At 38.2% G+C, this 17,076-nt stretch overlaps 1 protein-coding gene across 1 annotated transcript; it reads left to right on the top strand.

Moving 5' to 3' along the window:
* Positions 1-251: 251 nt before the first annotated feature.
* LOC144240533 (olfactory receptor 5K1) lies at positions 252-1,220 on the top strand. The gene has a single exon (XM_077774907.1). The coding sequence runs from the start codon at positions 252-254 to the stop codon at positions 1,218-1,220; it is 969 nt and encodes a 322-aa protein (XP_077631033.1).
* The last annotated feature ends 15,856 nt before the right edge of the window (positions 1,221-17,076 follow it).

Below are 17,076 nucleotides of genomic sequence, written 5' to 3'. Positions count from 1 at the left end.
TTGTACATATAATCGGATATTTTTCTTCAAAATATAGTGGAAAATGTGAAAACAGTAGCTATGTAAGTAATAGCTTCAGGAGATTGATACTAACTCAGAATTAGGCATGTGTCAAATCCACATAACATGTGAAAGCATTATAGAATATATTCCTCGCCCTTATGAATCAGTTAGATTGGCAGTCAAGTTGGACATACTATAAATGAGTACCTCATTTCTCCACATTTTTTTTCTCAACAGGGAATTCAGGAATGGGTGAAGAAAATCATACCATGAAAAGTGAGTTTGTCCTCACAGGATTTACAGATCACCCAGAGTTGAAGATGCTTCTTTTTTTGGTGTTCCTTGTCATCTATCTAATCACCATGGTGGGGAACCTTGGCCTGGTGATACTGATTTCTAAAGAGCATCATCTTCACACGCCAATGTACATCTTTCTGGGCAACCTCGCTCTTGTGGATTCTTGCTGTGCCTGTGCCGTTACTCCTAAAATGTTAGGGAACTTCTTTTCTGAGAACAGAATGGTTTCCCTCTATGAATGCATGGCACAATTTTATTTTCTTTGCACTGTTGAAACTGCAGACTGCTTTCTTCTGGCAGCAATGGCCTATGACCGCTATGTGGCCATATGCAGTCCACTACAGTACCACACCATGATGTCAAAAAGACTCTGCATTCAGATGACCACAAGAGCCTTCATAGCTGGAAATCTGCATTCCATGATTCATGTAGGGCTTCTATTTAGGTTAGCTTTCTGTGGATCTAATCACATCAACCACTTTTACTGTGATATTCTTCCTTTGTACAGACTCTCCTGTGTTGACCCTTACATCAATGAACTGGTGCTATTCGTCTTTTCAGGCTCAATTCAAGTCTTCACCATAGGCAGTGTCTTAATATCTTACCTGTACATTCTCTTTACTATTTTCAAAATGAAATCCAAAGAAGGAAGGACCAAAGCCTTTTCTACCTGTGCATCCCACTTTTTGTCTGTTTCATTATTGTATGGATCTCTTTTTTTCATGTATATTAGACCAAATTTGCTCGAAGAAGAGGATAAAGATATACCAGCTGCTATTCTGTTTACAATAGTAGTTCCCTTACTAAATCCTTTTATTTATAGCTTGAGGAATAAGGAAGTAATAACTGCCCTGAGAAAAATTCTGAAGAAAAAAAAATCTCATGAAAATTGGAAACAAATGACATCTACTGTAGCCTAGTGATTTAAATGCGGGAAACTCTTCCAAGTGAAATTACAGAGAGAAAAGGCCCAAATTATATGTAAAATACTAAAATATGTGATAATACAACCAATTTAGGAAGCAATACATATGGGAGAAAGTACACAGGAAAGAATAAACTGTGCTAAATCTTAATTCAAAATAACAAAAATCAAAACCAAATTTTAAATACATTCAGGAAACAATTTAGCATATTGACAAGCTCATGGACTATGTCAGTGTCAAGGACTGGGATTAACATCACCCAAAAAGAAAACAACAAAACTAGCACTTATACATATAAAGCAAAATTCTATTAAACATTTACAACCAGTCCCCTTTAACTGGAGCATGAGCACTTCAGTTAGGCTAAACGACTAAGGGCATGAGAACCTTTGACCAATGAAATCACTCAGCCATGAGAGACAAAGTTGAAGCAAGCAAATTTTGAGGAAGCAGTTTTAATAGCATTTTGGGCAACACTATAGTTAGGATAGAGGTGTGAGGAAATGAAGGTGTCAAGTAAAAGTGAGTATTATATTTTTAAGTTCCCTTGGAGTTAAATAATTAAACACAGAATGTCGATTTCAAGAGTAGTTATCTTTAAGGGTGCCTGGGTGGCTCAGTTGGTTAAGTGTCTGACTCATGATTTCAGCTCAGGTCATGATCTCATGGTTCATGAGTTTGAGCCCCTCATCGGGCTTTGCACTGGCAGTACAGAACCTGATTGGGATATTTTTCTCTCTCTAACTTTCTGATTATCTCTTGGTTCCTCTATCAGTTTTGATTTCTTCATTCACATCTAGTCCCCAGGCTAGACATGATTTCCGCTGAAGCATCTACTTTTTAACTCCACGAGGCTCCTGTCATGTCCGTCAGCTCAGTCAGTGTCTCTTGCTCTCTCACTCTGCTAATCTCTGAGTAAATTCTCTTGACCTCCTCTCTAGGATATCTAAGAAGATGGAAAAACTGGGTTATGGATAATTGATATACCCTAGCACCTAACTGAAGGAAAGGCCCACAAGAAGACTGCAGGGCACCATTTTTGTACTTCTGATGACATGTAGTATAGGTTCAATGCATGATTTTTAAAGCTTTCATAGGTCCTCCTGGAAGGTTCCTTTTGCCATAGAGCTCCAAACTTCAGTAGGCATTTGATTGTCTCCCCATCTCATTCCTAGAACACCCACTGGGAATAGAAGTCACAGAATCCCATCTCTTCAAACACTTACTATTTCTCTCTGACTTTCCTTTCATCCCCTAATTCACTACATCCTTATTTCTAGGGTGATACGTAGCACTTACCTTATTAGAAATGCTTCCCAAAGGTACTTTTTATTAAATAAATTTAGACTTTGGTCCTTAAAAGTAAGGCTTTCTCAATCCATTCTTCCTGTTTGAATTTTCAAAGGTATGTTTAGGGGAAAAAAGCATGTGAAGTTGACATTGTTGTGCTCTAATCTTTCCTTAAGCAATAAATCTGAACTACAAAGGCTACTGTCTAAAATGTCAGAAATGATCACTGAGCAAAATAGAATCACAGACTGTTTTCATCTAAGTACTGCTGATTATAGGAAGAAAAGTCTCATAATATTAAGCCTTTTAAAATCTTGACCAATATTCCTGAGTAACCGAAGAAAAGAGATTCTGTTAAGACTTTACTTTGAAAAACAAAACTAAAACTATGGAGATAAATATTTACATGTACTAATTTTACAAAGAATGAATCAAGCGTCATGTGTTTTCCCTGGCATTATTTTCCAGAAGAAAAAAACATGATAACTAGGTACAACTTTTACTTCACTTTTGAATTCAAGGGCTAACAGTAGTAAATACTAATAATGGAGCAATTTTGTAAAATGTCCAAAAGACACCACCAATTTCCCCAAGGATCCCTCCTAATTCTTATTGCACAAACTCTTATCCATTGCATTTGTTTTTATTGTCCTGACTACCCCAGGCCCTATTTGTCGATGGGACTTTGTATTTCCTTCACACAGATCTCCAAGAGCACATTCATAAACTTCATGAAGTCTATTGCCTCCTTCTCAAGGTCATTTCATATTGGATTTGAATAATGTTTACTATATCAGAATATCAGCAAGTAATATGTTGGCACGATGGATAAAGACAGTGGTGTTAAGCAGGGACAAATGTATACAGGGAAATTAATTCTATGAGTGATTTGTTCATTCAGGAATATTGTGTGTGCTGACAATTCGTCCTTCCTTGAGAAAGCACTGTCACCTCAGAGACTTACAAACTAATACTGTGATAGCAAGAACTTCTGTGTTGGCTCATCAGTGAATATTGAGGTGTGGCCTCATTATGTACACAGAGATTAACATTTGAGCTGATTTGTAGACATTTTTAATGCTTGCAACACTTTATTTTTTACATTTTAATTATTGGGGTTTTACCCCTAATATGCCATTTTCTGTTACCAGGCTGACTTCAACTATCTGAGGATCCAGAGTTTGGTGAAATGGAAAATATTTGTTCTATGCATACACCTCACTGGATGTCATTTTCTTGCCCTTTACACACCATTCCTTTTTAGGATGATTAGTGCTCATTTTCTACCCATTTCCAGCCCAGAAAAATTACCCTGACATTGACAATGCTTGCTGCCTTGGTGCAGGTCTGCTTTATCAGTGAACCAATTTCACCACATGATTTTTTTAAAAAAATTTTAACATTTGTCTATTTTTGAGAGACAGAAAGAGACAGAGCACGAGTGCGGAAGGGACAGAGAGAGAGGGAGACACAGAATCTGAAACAGGTGCTGACAGCTCAGAACCTGACCCGGGGCTTGGAACCATGATCCACAAGATAATAACCTGAGCCGAAGTCAGATGCTTAACTGACTGAGCCACCCAGGTGCCCCTCACCACATGATTTTAAATATTGGCTCATAAGTGATGTTGATAAGATATCAGAGAAGCAGAAAGTAGTATCTATAGCCATTCAACTCCAGAAATCATACTTACTGTTAAAATTTAAATTCAGTTTAATATCATAACTTTCAGGTTATATTTATAATCTATCAAAATGGGACTATATTTGGGCTGTGTGCAGGGAGGAAAAGAAACCCATGTTTTAGTAGATAACTGTTCCTACATCAGAGCAAATAAAATACTCCTTGCACACTTGGATGTGCCTGTGTCTTGTTTGTCTTTCAGAAAATTGAAACTAATATAATGATTATTTATATTAATTTGAAGTTTTCATTAACTTGTCTATCAAAACAGAATTTTAACTAAATGAAGACATGATTTTTCTATTTAGTTTTCATGAAGAACCTGCCAGTGAATTGGGTTCTTCTATTCTTTGAAAAAATATTTATTAAGATGTCTGTAGCACCAGCACTGGGTACATGAGGTAGGAAAGGAAGTATACTTTGATGCAAAACAATATAATATGCAATATAGCATAGGAACTATATTTATTCAAAACTATTTTATGTATACACTTAATAGATCTAGTCATATCTTAGTGCCATCTTCCATAGCTCATAAGTCATAACTAAAAGAAGTTATGTNTTTTGTGCTCAAAAAAAAAAAAAGAAGTTATGTTTCATTACAAACATTTACACTGTACTGATATCACCAAAAATGTACTAATTCTGTATGGATCTTGTATTTGATGGAAAAACAACATTCAAAACTTCAGAAAACTTAATTAAAAAATTTTTTTGGTTTTATTTAATTTTGAGACAGAGAGAGACAGAGCATGTGTGGGGGAGGGGCAGAGAGAGAGGGAGACACAGAATCCGAAACAGGATCTAGGATCTGAGCTGTCAGCACAGAACCCGATGCAGGGCTCGAACCCACGAACCATGAGATCATGACCTGCGCTGAAGTAGGACACTTAACTGACTGAGCCACCCAGGTGCCCCTGGAAAACTTACTTTTAAAGATAACTTTTAAAAATATATGTAACAATTTTCTTTATGATTCTATAATGACCAAGACAAGATTTTTAAAAATATTTCTTAGGGAAATACTTCCCAATTAACAATTCAAGCTCTTAAAAACCAAACATGTCCCATGGACATTAAAAAGGTGATAAAGAAACATTATGAACAACTCTATGCCCACAAATTTGATGAAATGGACCAATACCATGAAATACACAGTCTGCCAAAACTCATACAAAAAGAAATAATCTGTATCTTGCAAGCAGAAATTTTATTTTTCATGGTCCAGCTCATCAATTCTTTTATGGATCATGCCATTAGCGTTGTATCTAAAAAGTCATTGCCAATTCCAAAGGTATCTAGATTTTCTTCTATGTTTGTTTAGAAATATAAAAGTAGTCCAGAAAGGAAGTTAAAATAGTTGAAGTGATTAAGGATTGGGGAAAGCAGAAATTGCAGTGAGGGTATTTTTCATTTTAAGTAATGTAAAATGATATGATATTCAAGTTCTGCATATAAATTGTTTTGATAAAAATAAAATATAAATTTTAAAACATTGGTAACAATTAAGTTTGAACATTTTACTCCTTTCCACTTCCAATGTTTATGGTAAAAAGCTAAGTTAGCTTTTTTGAGGAAGGATACATTAGTTTCAAACATTTGACATTCCAAGCTACTTTTGGCTTCTGTGTCCATCAAAAAATAACAGCAACTCCTTGAGAAAAGTATTCTATTACAAGAAGAGGCAAGAGAATATGCATCATATTTGCCAAGGCATCATATTTGCACCTAAAGAAAAGATACATATAGAGAATGAAAGAATTTTTGGTAAAAAGTGATGAGACTTTAAAAAAGATGAGACTTCCAGTATCTAAAAAGGGCAAGACTTTATGATGTTCATCCTGAAAAATGCTAGAGCTGGCCCTATCAGAATACAGACAGGGCCTGATCAAGCCACAGGTCCTACAAAATATTGCAATCGCAAGATACATTGGGCCCCTGTGGGAAGAAAACTTTACTACCTCACTATGACTCATGCTCCAGTTAGTTATTGCTATACAGCCCCAAAACTCAGTGACCTAACACAATTATAATCTCTATATTATTATCTCTTGTGGTTGGGGGGTTGACTGTGCTCATCTAGGAAAGTTCTCACTCAATATTATCACATAGTTGCAGTCAGATGATGGCTGGGACTGGAGCCATCCTAAAGGCTTTTCCGTTTGTATGACTGGTCATGTGCTGGCTGCTACGTGGGATCTCATTCAACATGTGATACCTCCTCGTGACCTGGTGTTATGGGTTGAATTGTGCCCCTTAAAAAGATATGTTGATATCCTAACTCCCAGTACCTCAGAATGTGACCTTATTTAGAAATGAGATCTTTAATGAGGTAATCAAACTAAAAGGAGGTCATTTGGGTGGACCCTAATCCCATATGACAGGTGTCTTGTATAAAAGGAGGAATTTGGACACAGAGACAGATACGCAGAAGAAAGACAATGTAGAGAGACACAGGGAGAATGTCATGTGAAGACACAGATTGGAGTGATACAGATGCGAGTCCAAAAAAATGTCCCAAAATGCCAGCAAACCCCCAGAAGCAAAGAGGCAGGGAATAATTCTTCTGTACAAGTTTCGGAGGGAGCATGGCCCTGCGTACACCTTGAGTTCAAACTTCTAACTTCCAGATCTGTGAGATGATAAATTACTGTTGTTTCTAAGCTGCCTGCTGCCCCTTTGTGATACTTTGTTACGGGAGTCCCAGGAAACATACACTGGGTCTACTGGGTTCCAAGAATGAGTGTACCGAGAGAACCAGGCATGACACTCTGAAGGCCCCGTTCTGGACATCCCATAACACCACTTCTGCTATCCTTCATCACTGAGACAGTCACTGAGACAGCCACAACCGTCATCACTGCTTTACTCATATTCAGGGGAGGGGAGACACCCTGATGGGAAAAGAATCAGCATCACACTGCAAGAAGGGCCTGAGGAATGAGATATAGTATGTTGGCCATCACAACTTACACAAATTTTAAGAGTTGAGGAAGATAATGGGACAGGGGTGAGGATACATCAAGGGCTGAGTTTAGAGATAGAATGCTAAGGACTACGTGACTCACTTGTTCTTTGTAAAATTTGCTTCCCCCTGAATGAAGGGAAGATGGCTGTTTTGGAACAAAAAGTAAAGAGGTGAACTCTGGGTTTGACTCCTCGGTTTCTGGGCTCCTCAGATGTTCATTCCCTTACTCCTATCCCCCCAATAAGCCAGAATACTGAGAGAGGTATAATTATCATCCCCATGTGATTGGCAAGAAAATAAAGCCCAGTATGATTCAGTCACTTGATCAATATCCCACACTAATATTTGTTATCTGAACTCCAGGCTAACTGAAAATCAAACCCTCTATTGTCACATAGGAAATCAAAAAAGACCCTCCGGGGGTGCATAGACTTGTTTAGCGTAGCCCACGCAGTACAGAACAGTAGAGTACTTTTTTTAGAAATTAATTTCCAAGATTTAAAAATTGGGAGAACATTTATAAAAGCAAATTTTAACTTTTCTTGAAAAGTTGAGAGATCTGACAACAATTAGTTCTTTTCATGTCACCTACCTGCCCCTTTGAACCTTCAAATGTTTAATTTTGCATTACAAAATACTGCCTCTCCTCATACGTAATTATTCCAATACTTATTACAGTAAAATCATTTGCTAACTTGCTGTTCTAAACTATAAGATATGCTGTTTGAACAATTCCTCACTGTGTCAGCTCACTTTTATAGTAATAACATTAAAAAGAGGAGAAATAACCTAAAAGGCTCAGAACGGATAATTTACTAATTCACTGATTAATTAATGTATAATCAGATATATAGTAGGCTGTATAAAAAGCAAATAAATAACTAATGGTAAATAAATAAGCTAAATAAGTTTAATTTTTTTTAATATTTAGTAATTTTTGAGAGAGAGAGAGAGTGCACAAGCAAGGTGGGGAAGAGACAGGGAGACATAGAATCTGAAGCAGGCTCCAGGCTCTGAGCTGTCAGCATAACTGACGGGAACCGTGAGATCATGACCTGAGCCTAAGTCAGATGCTCAGCCAACTGAGCCACCCAGGGGCACCTAAGGTTAATTTTATTTTTATTTTTTTAATTTTTAATTTTTGNAAAGTTTGACTTCCTCTTTGCCAATTCTGATGCCTTTGATTTCCCTAGGGTTACTTTTTAAAAGGAAAATCTTACACAGTAGACAGTTGACTGTTGATCTATACATTCGTTTAAAAAAATTATTTCAGTTTTATTGGGCAGGAGGTACAGGTATGAACTTGATAGAAATATGGTCAAACAAAAGTTGGTATAATTCAGTTTAAGCAAATGTATGTTTTCCTTTTATTCACTATGGACTTATTATTTCACTTAGTCTAAATTCTCTGCAATTCTTTGCCTTATGCTTGTATATTTGTCTTGTTGGTGAATCAATATCAATCCCAGGAAACAGGCCCAACAAAACTAGTTAGTCCCGTTTAATGTGTTCACAAGGCAATTCTCTCTCGTAAGGCAACAAAAGCCAAATGTTGATGTGGGAAAGAGTGCGTTATCAAATTGGTATGCTAATTTTGGAGAAATGAATCATTATATACTGATATCACTTACAGATCTATTTTCTTCAATATTTTAGAAGATAAGGATAAAAGAACACATATAAAATAAAGGAAAACTGACTGAGATGAAAATTCAAGTCTTTCTATTAAGACAAAAAGAAAAAACTACTGCGAATTTTTTTTAATGCAGAAATATTCATCTTTGTTGAACTAATTTGTCATGAAAGCAAAGAGGGAACATAAGGAAAGAACCATCTTTGGGCTATGACATGGATAAGCAGGTTAGACAGAGAATAGGCTTACCGGTATATCCTCCTAAAGGAGGTCTGTGGGACATGCATTTAGCACATTTGCCTTCCATCTGAACATAGACTAAAAGAATTACTTGAGGTTACCACAACTGGGGACTACGGGACAGGGAAAATTGATTTATTCACCCCTGGAAGACAGCTATATACAGACCAGCTCTGTGAGCATCAAAGTAATTTGAGAGACTCCAAGCTATTCTCCTAATCAAAATATCTCTCTATCTCTACAGCAGTGACATGGGGCACCTTTAGAATATTAAGATGAACATGGTGAATACATTATATTTTTCTTGCCAAATGAGCAAGCAATAGCACGATTAATGAATAAGGGGTATTCTTCATGGACTCAAATATAAAATATGTTATGTTTCTGCATTAAAGGAAACGATTTGCACTGTGTTTTTAGCGGCAGCCCATGCTCCGCACGATTTCCAAAAGGGCAGGCGTGCAGTCTGCAGTCCCAGGGCCTCTCACCTTCCTGGCACCGACTGAGACCCTCAAACACTGTATTAAGAAAGAAAGAGAGGCAAGCAGGAAAGGAGAAAGACAGGAAACAAAAAATTAAGAATAAGGTCTTGGAAGTCCAGAGGTTAAAGCGGAAATAACTTACCTGGAAGGTGTGACTCATTATCCCAACAGCACAAATCAATTCAATACATGTTTTGACAGCGATTCAGAAGGAAACAGCCCAGAGGAATGAGGAACAAATCTGGGAATGAGGCATCATTATTCTCACACACCAAAAGCCAGATAACACCCCAAATATGGGATTCCTGGAAGGCCAGGGGCAGTCTGAGAATACCAGGCTGGACAGGAAGAAGCAGAACTAAAAGTGGAAGGGACAGGGGCCCTGAAACAAATTATCTTTCCAGTTTTATGTTGTCTGCACTGGAAATGTGACTCTTTAAAGAACACACCACAAAACAAAAACAAAAACAAGAACAAAAACAAAACAAAACAAAAAATACACATCACCTGAGCACTCTCATGGTCTTATATTGTCACAGGAAACAAATGTAATGCTGAAATTTATTATGAAAATTTATTGTGACAAGGATTCTGCAGAAGCAAGCTGTGACCACCATAGAGGTGAAATCTTTGGCATAATTTCCCCTGAGGCTTGTCCTCCTTTCTACTGCTCTCCAGTGTCCTCTTCAGCCTTCCTGTACAGTGCATCAACTTTCAACTTGCCATCCCCAGGAAAGCAGGCACTGAGCTCCTGTTAGTGTAGGAAATGATACAGTGCTACGCACAGTCAGAAGAATTACATGGGCACAATCCCTGCTCCTTAGAAATGTTTCTAATGCAGGCTATTAGGAAGGAAAGAAAGGGTGTCTCAATTAGTTAAGTGTCCGACTTCAGCTCAGGTCATGATCTCACAGTTTGTGGGTTTGAGCCCACATCAGGCTCTCTACTATCAGCACAGAGCCTGCCTTGGATCCTCGGTCTCCTCTCTGTCCCTTCCCCACTTGTGCTATCTCTTTCTCTCTTATCAAAAATAGATAAACATTAAAAAAATTTTAAAGAAAGAAAATGGTACAGGATATTTACAATATATTCAGTATAACTGACCACCATAGAACATCATTCGTCACAGTGCTTCCCCTCTTTCATTTTTTTCTTCTATTTAACCAAATTTATAATTAAATATGTAGCCCCTGCTTAGAGGAAAATTTTGATTTTTGAAATAGAGGATGTATGGGGCGCCTGGGTGGCTCAGTCGGTTAAGTGAGACTGCAAGACCATGACCTGAGATGAACAACTGAGCCACTCAGGTGCCCCCATTTTGAGTTTATTATTGTATATGGTATAAGAAAGTGGCCCAGTTTTATTCTTTTGCATGTAGCTGTCCAGTTTTCCCAGCACCCTTTGTTGAAGAGACTTTTTCCCATTGCATATTCTTGCCTCCTTTGCCAAAGATTTACTAACCTTATAAGTATGGATTTATTTCTGGGATCTCTATTCTGTTTCATAAATCTATGTGTCTATTTGTGTGCCAGACCCATACTGTCTGATTACAACTTTGTAGTATATCTTGTAATCTGGGATTGTGATACCTCTAGTCTTGTTCTTTTTCAAGATTGCTTTTGCTCTTTACAGTCTTCTGTGGTTCCATACAAATTTTAGGATTATTCTAGTTCTGTGAAAAATGCTATTCATATTTTGATAGGGATTGCACTAATTCTATAGATTGGGATGTATGGATATTTCAATAATATTTGTTCTTCTAATCCATGAGCATGGAATATCTTTACATTTGTTTGTGTCATCTTCAGTTTCTTTGATCAATATTTTATTAGTTCTGAATTTCTATCTTCTAACCAAATCAATAAAAACTTTAAACATTTTCTACTACAATATCTTTATATGAAATGTGCAAAAAATTACAAAAGGTTAATTTTTAAGTTAAATTGTCCATTCCATCACAATTGAAAAAGAACCGTACCCACATCTTCTTTTAGCTAAGGCTGGGGGAGCTCTATCTATAAATCTCAAAGTTACCTTGCAGGACCTGTTACAGAGCTTTCCCTCCAACGTATTAAACTTGAGTTTTTGTCTATCACTTCTAACTATTTTCTAGATAATGTAATTTCAAGCATTTTTTTTTTACAATCAGGCTTTCTAATAATTTCCAGGATTATCACTCAGAAACCTCTCTTTTTTTGAGCAACTACTCTTTGCAAGGCAATGTGGAAGATTTTGGGAGATATAAAGATTAAATAGGCAACAAATTCTAGTAGAGAAGATGAATGTGTATTAATCAGTGTTAGGCAAGGTAGAAAGTGACCAAAGTCACAAGAAAGAGGTTATTCAGTGTGCTATAGGTAGTTCAAAAGAATAAGATATTCTAGAGGAGCTTTAAATTATTCTACCTGGTGATGAATTTTGATGATTAGGATTTGATATGTGTAGAATAGTATTCCAGAAATAAAGACAGTATAAGAAGAAGCATGGACCTAAGAAAATGCAAACTGGAACAAGCAATAGTGAGTTTGACTGAAGCTAAAGGAGGGGAACAGAAAATATTGGAAAGATAGAACAAGCTAATGTTAGAACTTGGATGCGAAACTAAATCTAGACTATTCTAGATTGTTTCTATAAGCAATGGAGTCATTTCAAGTTTTTGAATAAAAGGTGATATGATCAAACCTATGCTTTTTGCAAATTAGGCTGGCAGGTTGTGTAAAATGGATTATAAGAAAGAGCAGCAGCAGGGAGACCAGCAGAGAGGCTACTGTCATCCAGTAGCCTGAACCAGGGTAGGACAGGAAGTTATTAGTGAGACAAACATTATGGTAGTAGAATCAAAAAGCCTTGGTAACTGACAGGATCTATGAGGCTATGAAATAAGAGGAGTTGAAGATGATGTCACCACTGAATGTCTAGATGATAAAAGAAACATAAAATCGGAACTGGAAAAATTATGAGAAGAAAGATGAGTTTAAATCTGGGCATACCAATTTTTAGGCATCATGAAAATACTCAAGTGGAGATTATTTGTTTGTTTCTGTTTTCATTTTTTTTAATGTTTTATTTATTCTTGAGAGAGAGAGAGAGAGACAGAGCATGAGTGAGGGGAGGGGGCAGAGTGAGAGAGGGACACAGAATCCCTCAAGAGCCTTTCTCAAGCAGTAAAAAGGACGAGCTGGGATTTTAAGTAGATCTGTCTAAATCCAGAAAAGTTCTGTAGATGTGATCATCTTTATTTAAATAATTTTTTTTAGTTTCTTCCCAATGTTTATTTATTTTTGAGAGAGAGAGCATGAGCCAGGGAGGGGAAGAGAGTGAGGGAGACACAGATCTGAAACAGGCTCCAGCTCTTCCACGCATGGCTCAAACCCATGAACTGTGAGATCATGACCTGAGCCAAAGTCGATCAGCCAGACTGAGCCACCCAGGTGCTCCTGTTGATGGGAAAGTCTTGAAGTAACTAGCGGTAACTAGACGGTAGCTCTGCTTGTTCACCTAGAATGGTGTCTAGTACATGGAGGAAATCCGTACCTCCCTTCCCTGGAGGAGGGGAGGGGGGGAAGGCCACAGTACCCTCCATCAGAGACCCAGGTCTCTTCTTCCCTTTTCTCCTCCAGTCGTCTTCTTCAAGCACAGAGGAAGTAGGAGCATTATCTAGGGTGACAGTTGCAGAGTTAGGATCATAAAATTGGTTCTACTGCCTCTAAATAAGTGCTGGAAGGGGCTTATAACCCCAAGTGTTTGAAATCTATCTAGAATTTCTCTGGTTAATTTCTTATCTTACATGTCCTTAAATGCTCCCTCAAGTCCTGGGCAACAAGTGCCACTCTGCAACTTATTATAAGTACTTGTGAATAATACCCAGAGGTTGAACTTAAGGTGAGTGTTCCTGAAATCCGTTGCCATGCTTAGCACTTAAAATGAACCATCCAAATCAAATTGCATTTCAGGTGGTAGTAGTTGATTTTAGGAGCCTGAGAATAAGCCACAGAAATCCAAGTTCTTCCTGTTCCGTCAATGGATATGGATCCAATTTCAACAAGATAAGGAAAGATTTTTGATGCACCTAATCTTAAATCACCAACCGATGTTTAGCAAAATCATTGAAAAAACAGATCTCACATTAGTGTGGTCTCATTTGAGACAAAGCATAAAAATAGACGCTTTAAAAAGTCTTCCACTTTGATATGCAAGACTGGTTTAAAAGCCCATGTAGTGAATGAAGCTCTGTTTTGAAATGAACCTGAAACTGGAAACTAGACTGTCTCCATCAATGTAGTCCCAGCCCCAGCCCCAGCCCTAATCGGCACTGGACCACAGTCACAGGACAAGACACAGCAGCTGTAACTGCTGTTACAAGAACCTATCAAGGCACATACTATTTTATCCTCATTTTATATGTCCATTCTCAAGCACTTCAGGCATGTGTAGAGGTTAATGTCAATCACTCATGTCTCTGTCCTGGGTGATTTTTTTTCCCCTAAGGTCTATTTATTTTGAGAGAGCGAGCATGAGTGGGGTAGGGGGAGAGAGAATCCCAAGCAGGCTCCATGCTGTCAGTGCAGAGCCTGATGTGGGGCTTGATCTCACCGACCCATGAGATCATGACTGATCTGAAATCAAGAGTCAGATGCTTAACCAACTGACCCACCCAGGTGCCCCTGTTCTGTGTGATTCCAACCAATAGGGTAGGAATACAGTGAATTGATAACCAGACAGGGATCAAAGTATTCCCTTTATTTATGGAGGCCTAATCACTCCAAAGTACAGGGTCCCTGGAAGTACTGGATTAAAGAAAGTAATCTGGAAGGGAAGGCAAAACAAACAAGGCTTCCTAATACCTCCTGCCAAATCTGAACCTTAGCATGAGGCATGGGAGTGGATTCGGTTTGCAGGCACACTCTTCATACACATCTCCAACCAGCAGTGGTGTGATGGACTGGGACCTGTCTCAAAGAGCCAGTGATCAGCAGAAGAGAGTACTAGGAAGCACAGGAAAGAAATGGCTTCTAGAAAGCAGGCACTGTTCCAGGTCTGTTTACTTAACAGAGCCTACTGTCTCTCACAATCTGTCTAGGAGAGAAAGAATCCTATTTCTTGCTTTTGTTTATTTATTTTTTTTAAGTTTACTTATTTATTTTGAGGGAGAGAGAGAGAGTGTGTGCACACAAGCAGAGGAGGAGCAGAGAGAGGGAGGGAGAGCATCCCAAGCAAGCTCCACACTGCCAGCACGGAGCCCAATGCAAGGAGTCCAATTCATGAACCATAAGGTGACCTGAGCTGAAATCAAGAGTGGTTCTCAAGCGACTGAACCACCCAGGTTCTTGCTTTTAAATGTAGTTTCAAATATAGTTTTCAAACATAGTTACCCACTGGAATCACTTTGAAAGATTAAAAAAAACACACACACACAGTGCCCTGGCCACACCCCAGACCAAATAAATCAGAAAATCTCTAGCACAAATATTTTTTGCCCCATGTGCGGCCTAGGCTGAGAACCACTGCTTTCTAGGCTTGGTAACCTCATCCCCGCTTCATATAGCCGGTCACAACTAGCATGTTTCGAGGGGCTATTTTATGTGCAGCAATTTACATAATCCTCACTGCAACTCTATAAGGCAGGTATGAAAATCCTAACATTTCACAGACAGGGAAAGTAGAGCTTGGAAAGGCTAAGGGGCAGACCTGGAATTACAAATTTAGTATTCTGTCTTATAAGCTAGATCCTTAACCATCACACATTATGCTTTTCTGTGGATGCCATAATCCTAGCAATATCTCCAATCATAATATATCCCTTGTTTTTTAGGGGGGAGCAAAAATGGTTAGAGAAACTGGAAGACTTCATTCCAATATTCTCTCATGAAAGAAAAACATAAAACTCCTTCCATGGAATTTGAGGACGAAGAGTGTTTCCAACAGCTAACTTTTGTAGAGATTTGGAGAATGTGTGGTACGGAGTATTAATAAATCAGTCGGAGATAGTTAAAACTGTCGAGCAGCTAAAGTCAAAGAGCATCACATTTTAAACAGAATCAGCTTAATAGTTTGAACAGGCATCCTTGGTATCTTGACACTGAGGAAAAAACTAGATAGCACATCCATGAAGATGAGCCAGCCTATGGAAAGTGAAGGAAGGGGCCTTGGGAGGTTATGGGAACAAGAGAGTCTAAGTTGCTTGTAAACACAACAACCACAACACAAGCTGCATAGAGGGAAACAAGAACAGAAGGCTGGGAGACAGGGAGGGCCAGAAAGGCTGCAAGAGAGCTGAGGTCAAGTTCACACCCGGAGACACTGAGTCAGAAGATAAAAGGTGATGCATTACCCAACAACCCAGGTGTTTTTAAAAAGGTGAAGACAAACAGAAAGAGAATAATCTTTTCCTCCATATTTCATATTTTTAAAACTCTGCCAAGGTATAAAGTAATATAAATCAGATGTCACTTTATGTAAATTTGCTTAAAGTGTGGAAATGTTAATATGTCCAATAATGTATTAACTTTGCTCATAGAATTTTTAGCACTGAAGAGCATTTAAATGACTCGTGAGGCAATTTCCTCTTTAGAGCAAATAATCTATTCTTTTTGCAATTTAAAGTTCTCATATGAATTTGCAGGACACTGGCATTATCACAATTTGATCCAAGGGAAAATGTATCTTGTTACAATTGTATGTGGGAACACCTGATGAGCAACAGAAAAAGAAGTCCTATGCACAGACTCATTTCCTTGTTTTATTCCTCTCTTTTCGAAGTATGATTCATGATTCCCTTATGAGTAGAGAGCGCTGAAAGGACAGGACCCCGCCCAGGTCTGCCAGCACAGAGCTCCATCAAGCTTGTGAAATTACAACTTGCATCTTCAGAGCTGCGCCCATGTAGTAGCCAGGAAATCTCGGGAAGTATTTTAACTGGCAAAATCAGGTTAATTCAACAGATTGTTTTCATTTCTGGTGAAAGTTTACATGAGGCTTGCTTCTTAAAATGCCCTCACACTATCTTCTTACAGTCAACTGAAGATATCTGGATCTATATTATAAACTTTAATAGTGCTAGTCTGCAGTTTGCTGACGTTTCTGGAACGGGTAAACTAAATTGATCTATCCTATAGCCATCTCATTCTTCTCACTGGTATGACTAAATCAGTTCACCTTTAAGTGACTTATCAACTTTGTTCCCTCCCCTCAACACACACACAGAAACACATACACAGAAACACTTTAAGCAGGTAAAGCATAACACATTACTATTTAAAAAAAAATTTTTTTTAATGCTTGTTTATTTTCGAGACAGAGCATGAGCATGGGGGTGGGGCAAAAAGAGAGAGGGAGACCCAGAATTTGAAGCAGGATCCAGGCTCTGAGCTGTCAGCACAAAGCCCAACATGGGATTCAAACTCATGAACCACGAGACCATGACCTGAACCGAAGTCAGATGCTTAAGCAACTGAGCCACCCAGGCTCCCCAAACACATTACTATTATATTAAGTTATTGAGACCCTAGAGTATTATGACATAGATAGTAGACACACAGTGTTAACTGAACAAA

The sequence above is a fragment of the Crocuta crocuta genome, unplaced genomic scaffold (genome assembly GCF_008692635.1).
Source record: "Crocuta crocuta isolate KB4526 unplaced genomic scaffold, BGI_CrCroc_1.0 scaffold6, whole genome shotgun sequence".
NCBI classification, from domain to species: domain Eukaryota; kingdom Metazoa; phylum Chordata; class Mammalia; order Carnivora; family Hyaenidae; genus Crocuta; species Crocuta crocuta.
This window is presented reverse-complemented; position numbering and strand designations above follow the sequence as displayed.

Bases quoted from the DNA above. Each gene is read 5' to 3' on its own strand.
- LOC144240533 (XM_077774907.1), top strand. From the start codon at position 252: ATGGGTGAAGAAAATCATACCATGAAAAGTGAGTTTGTCCTCACAGGA.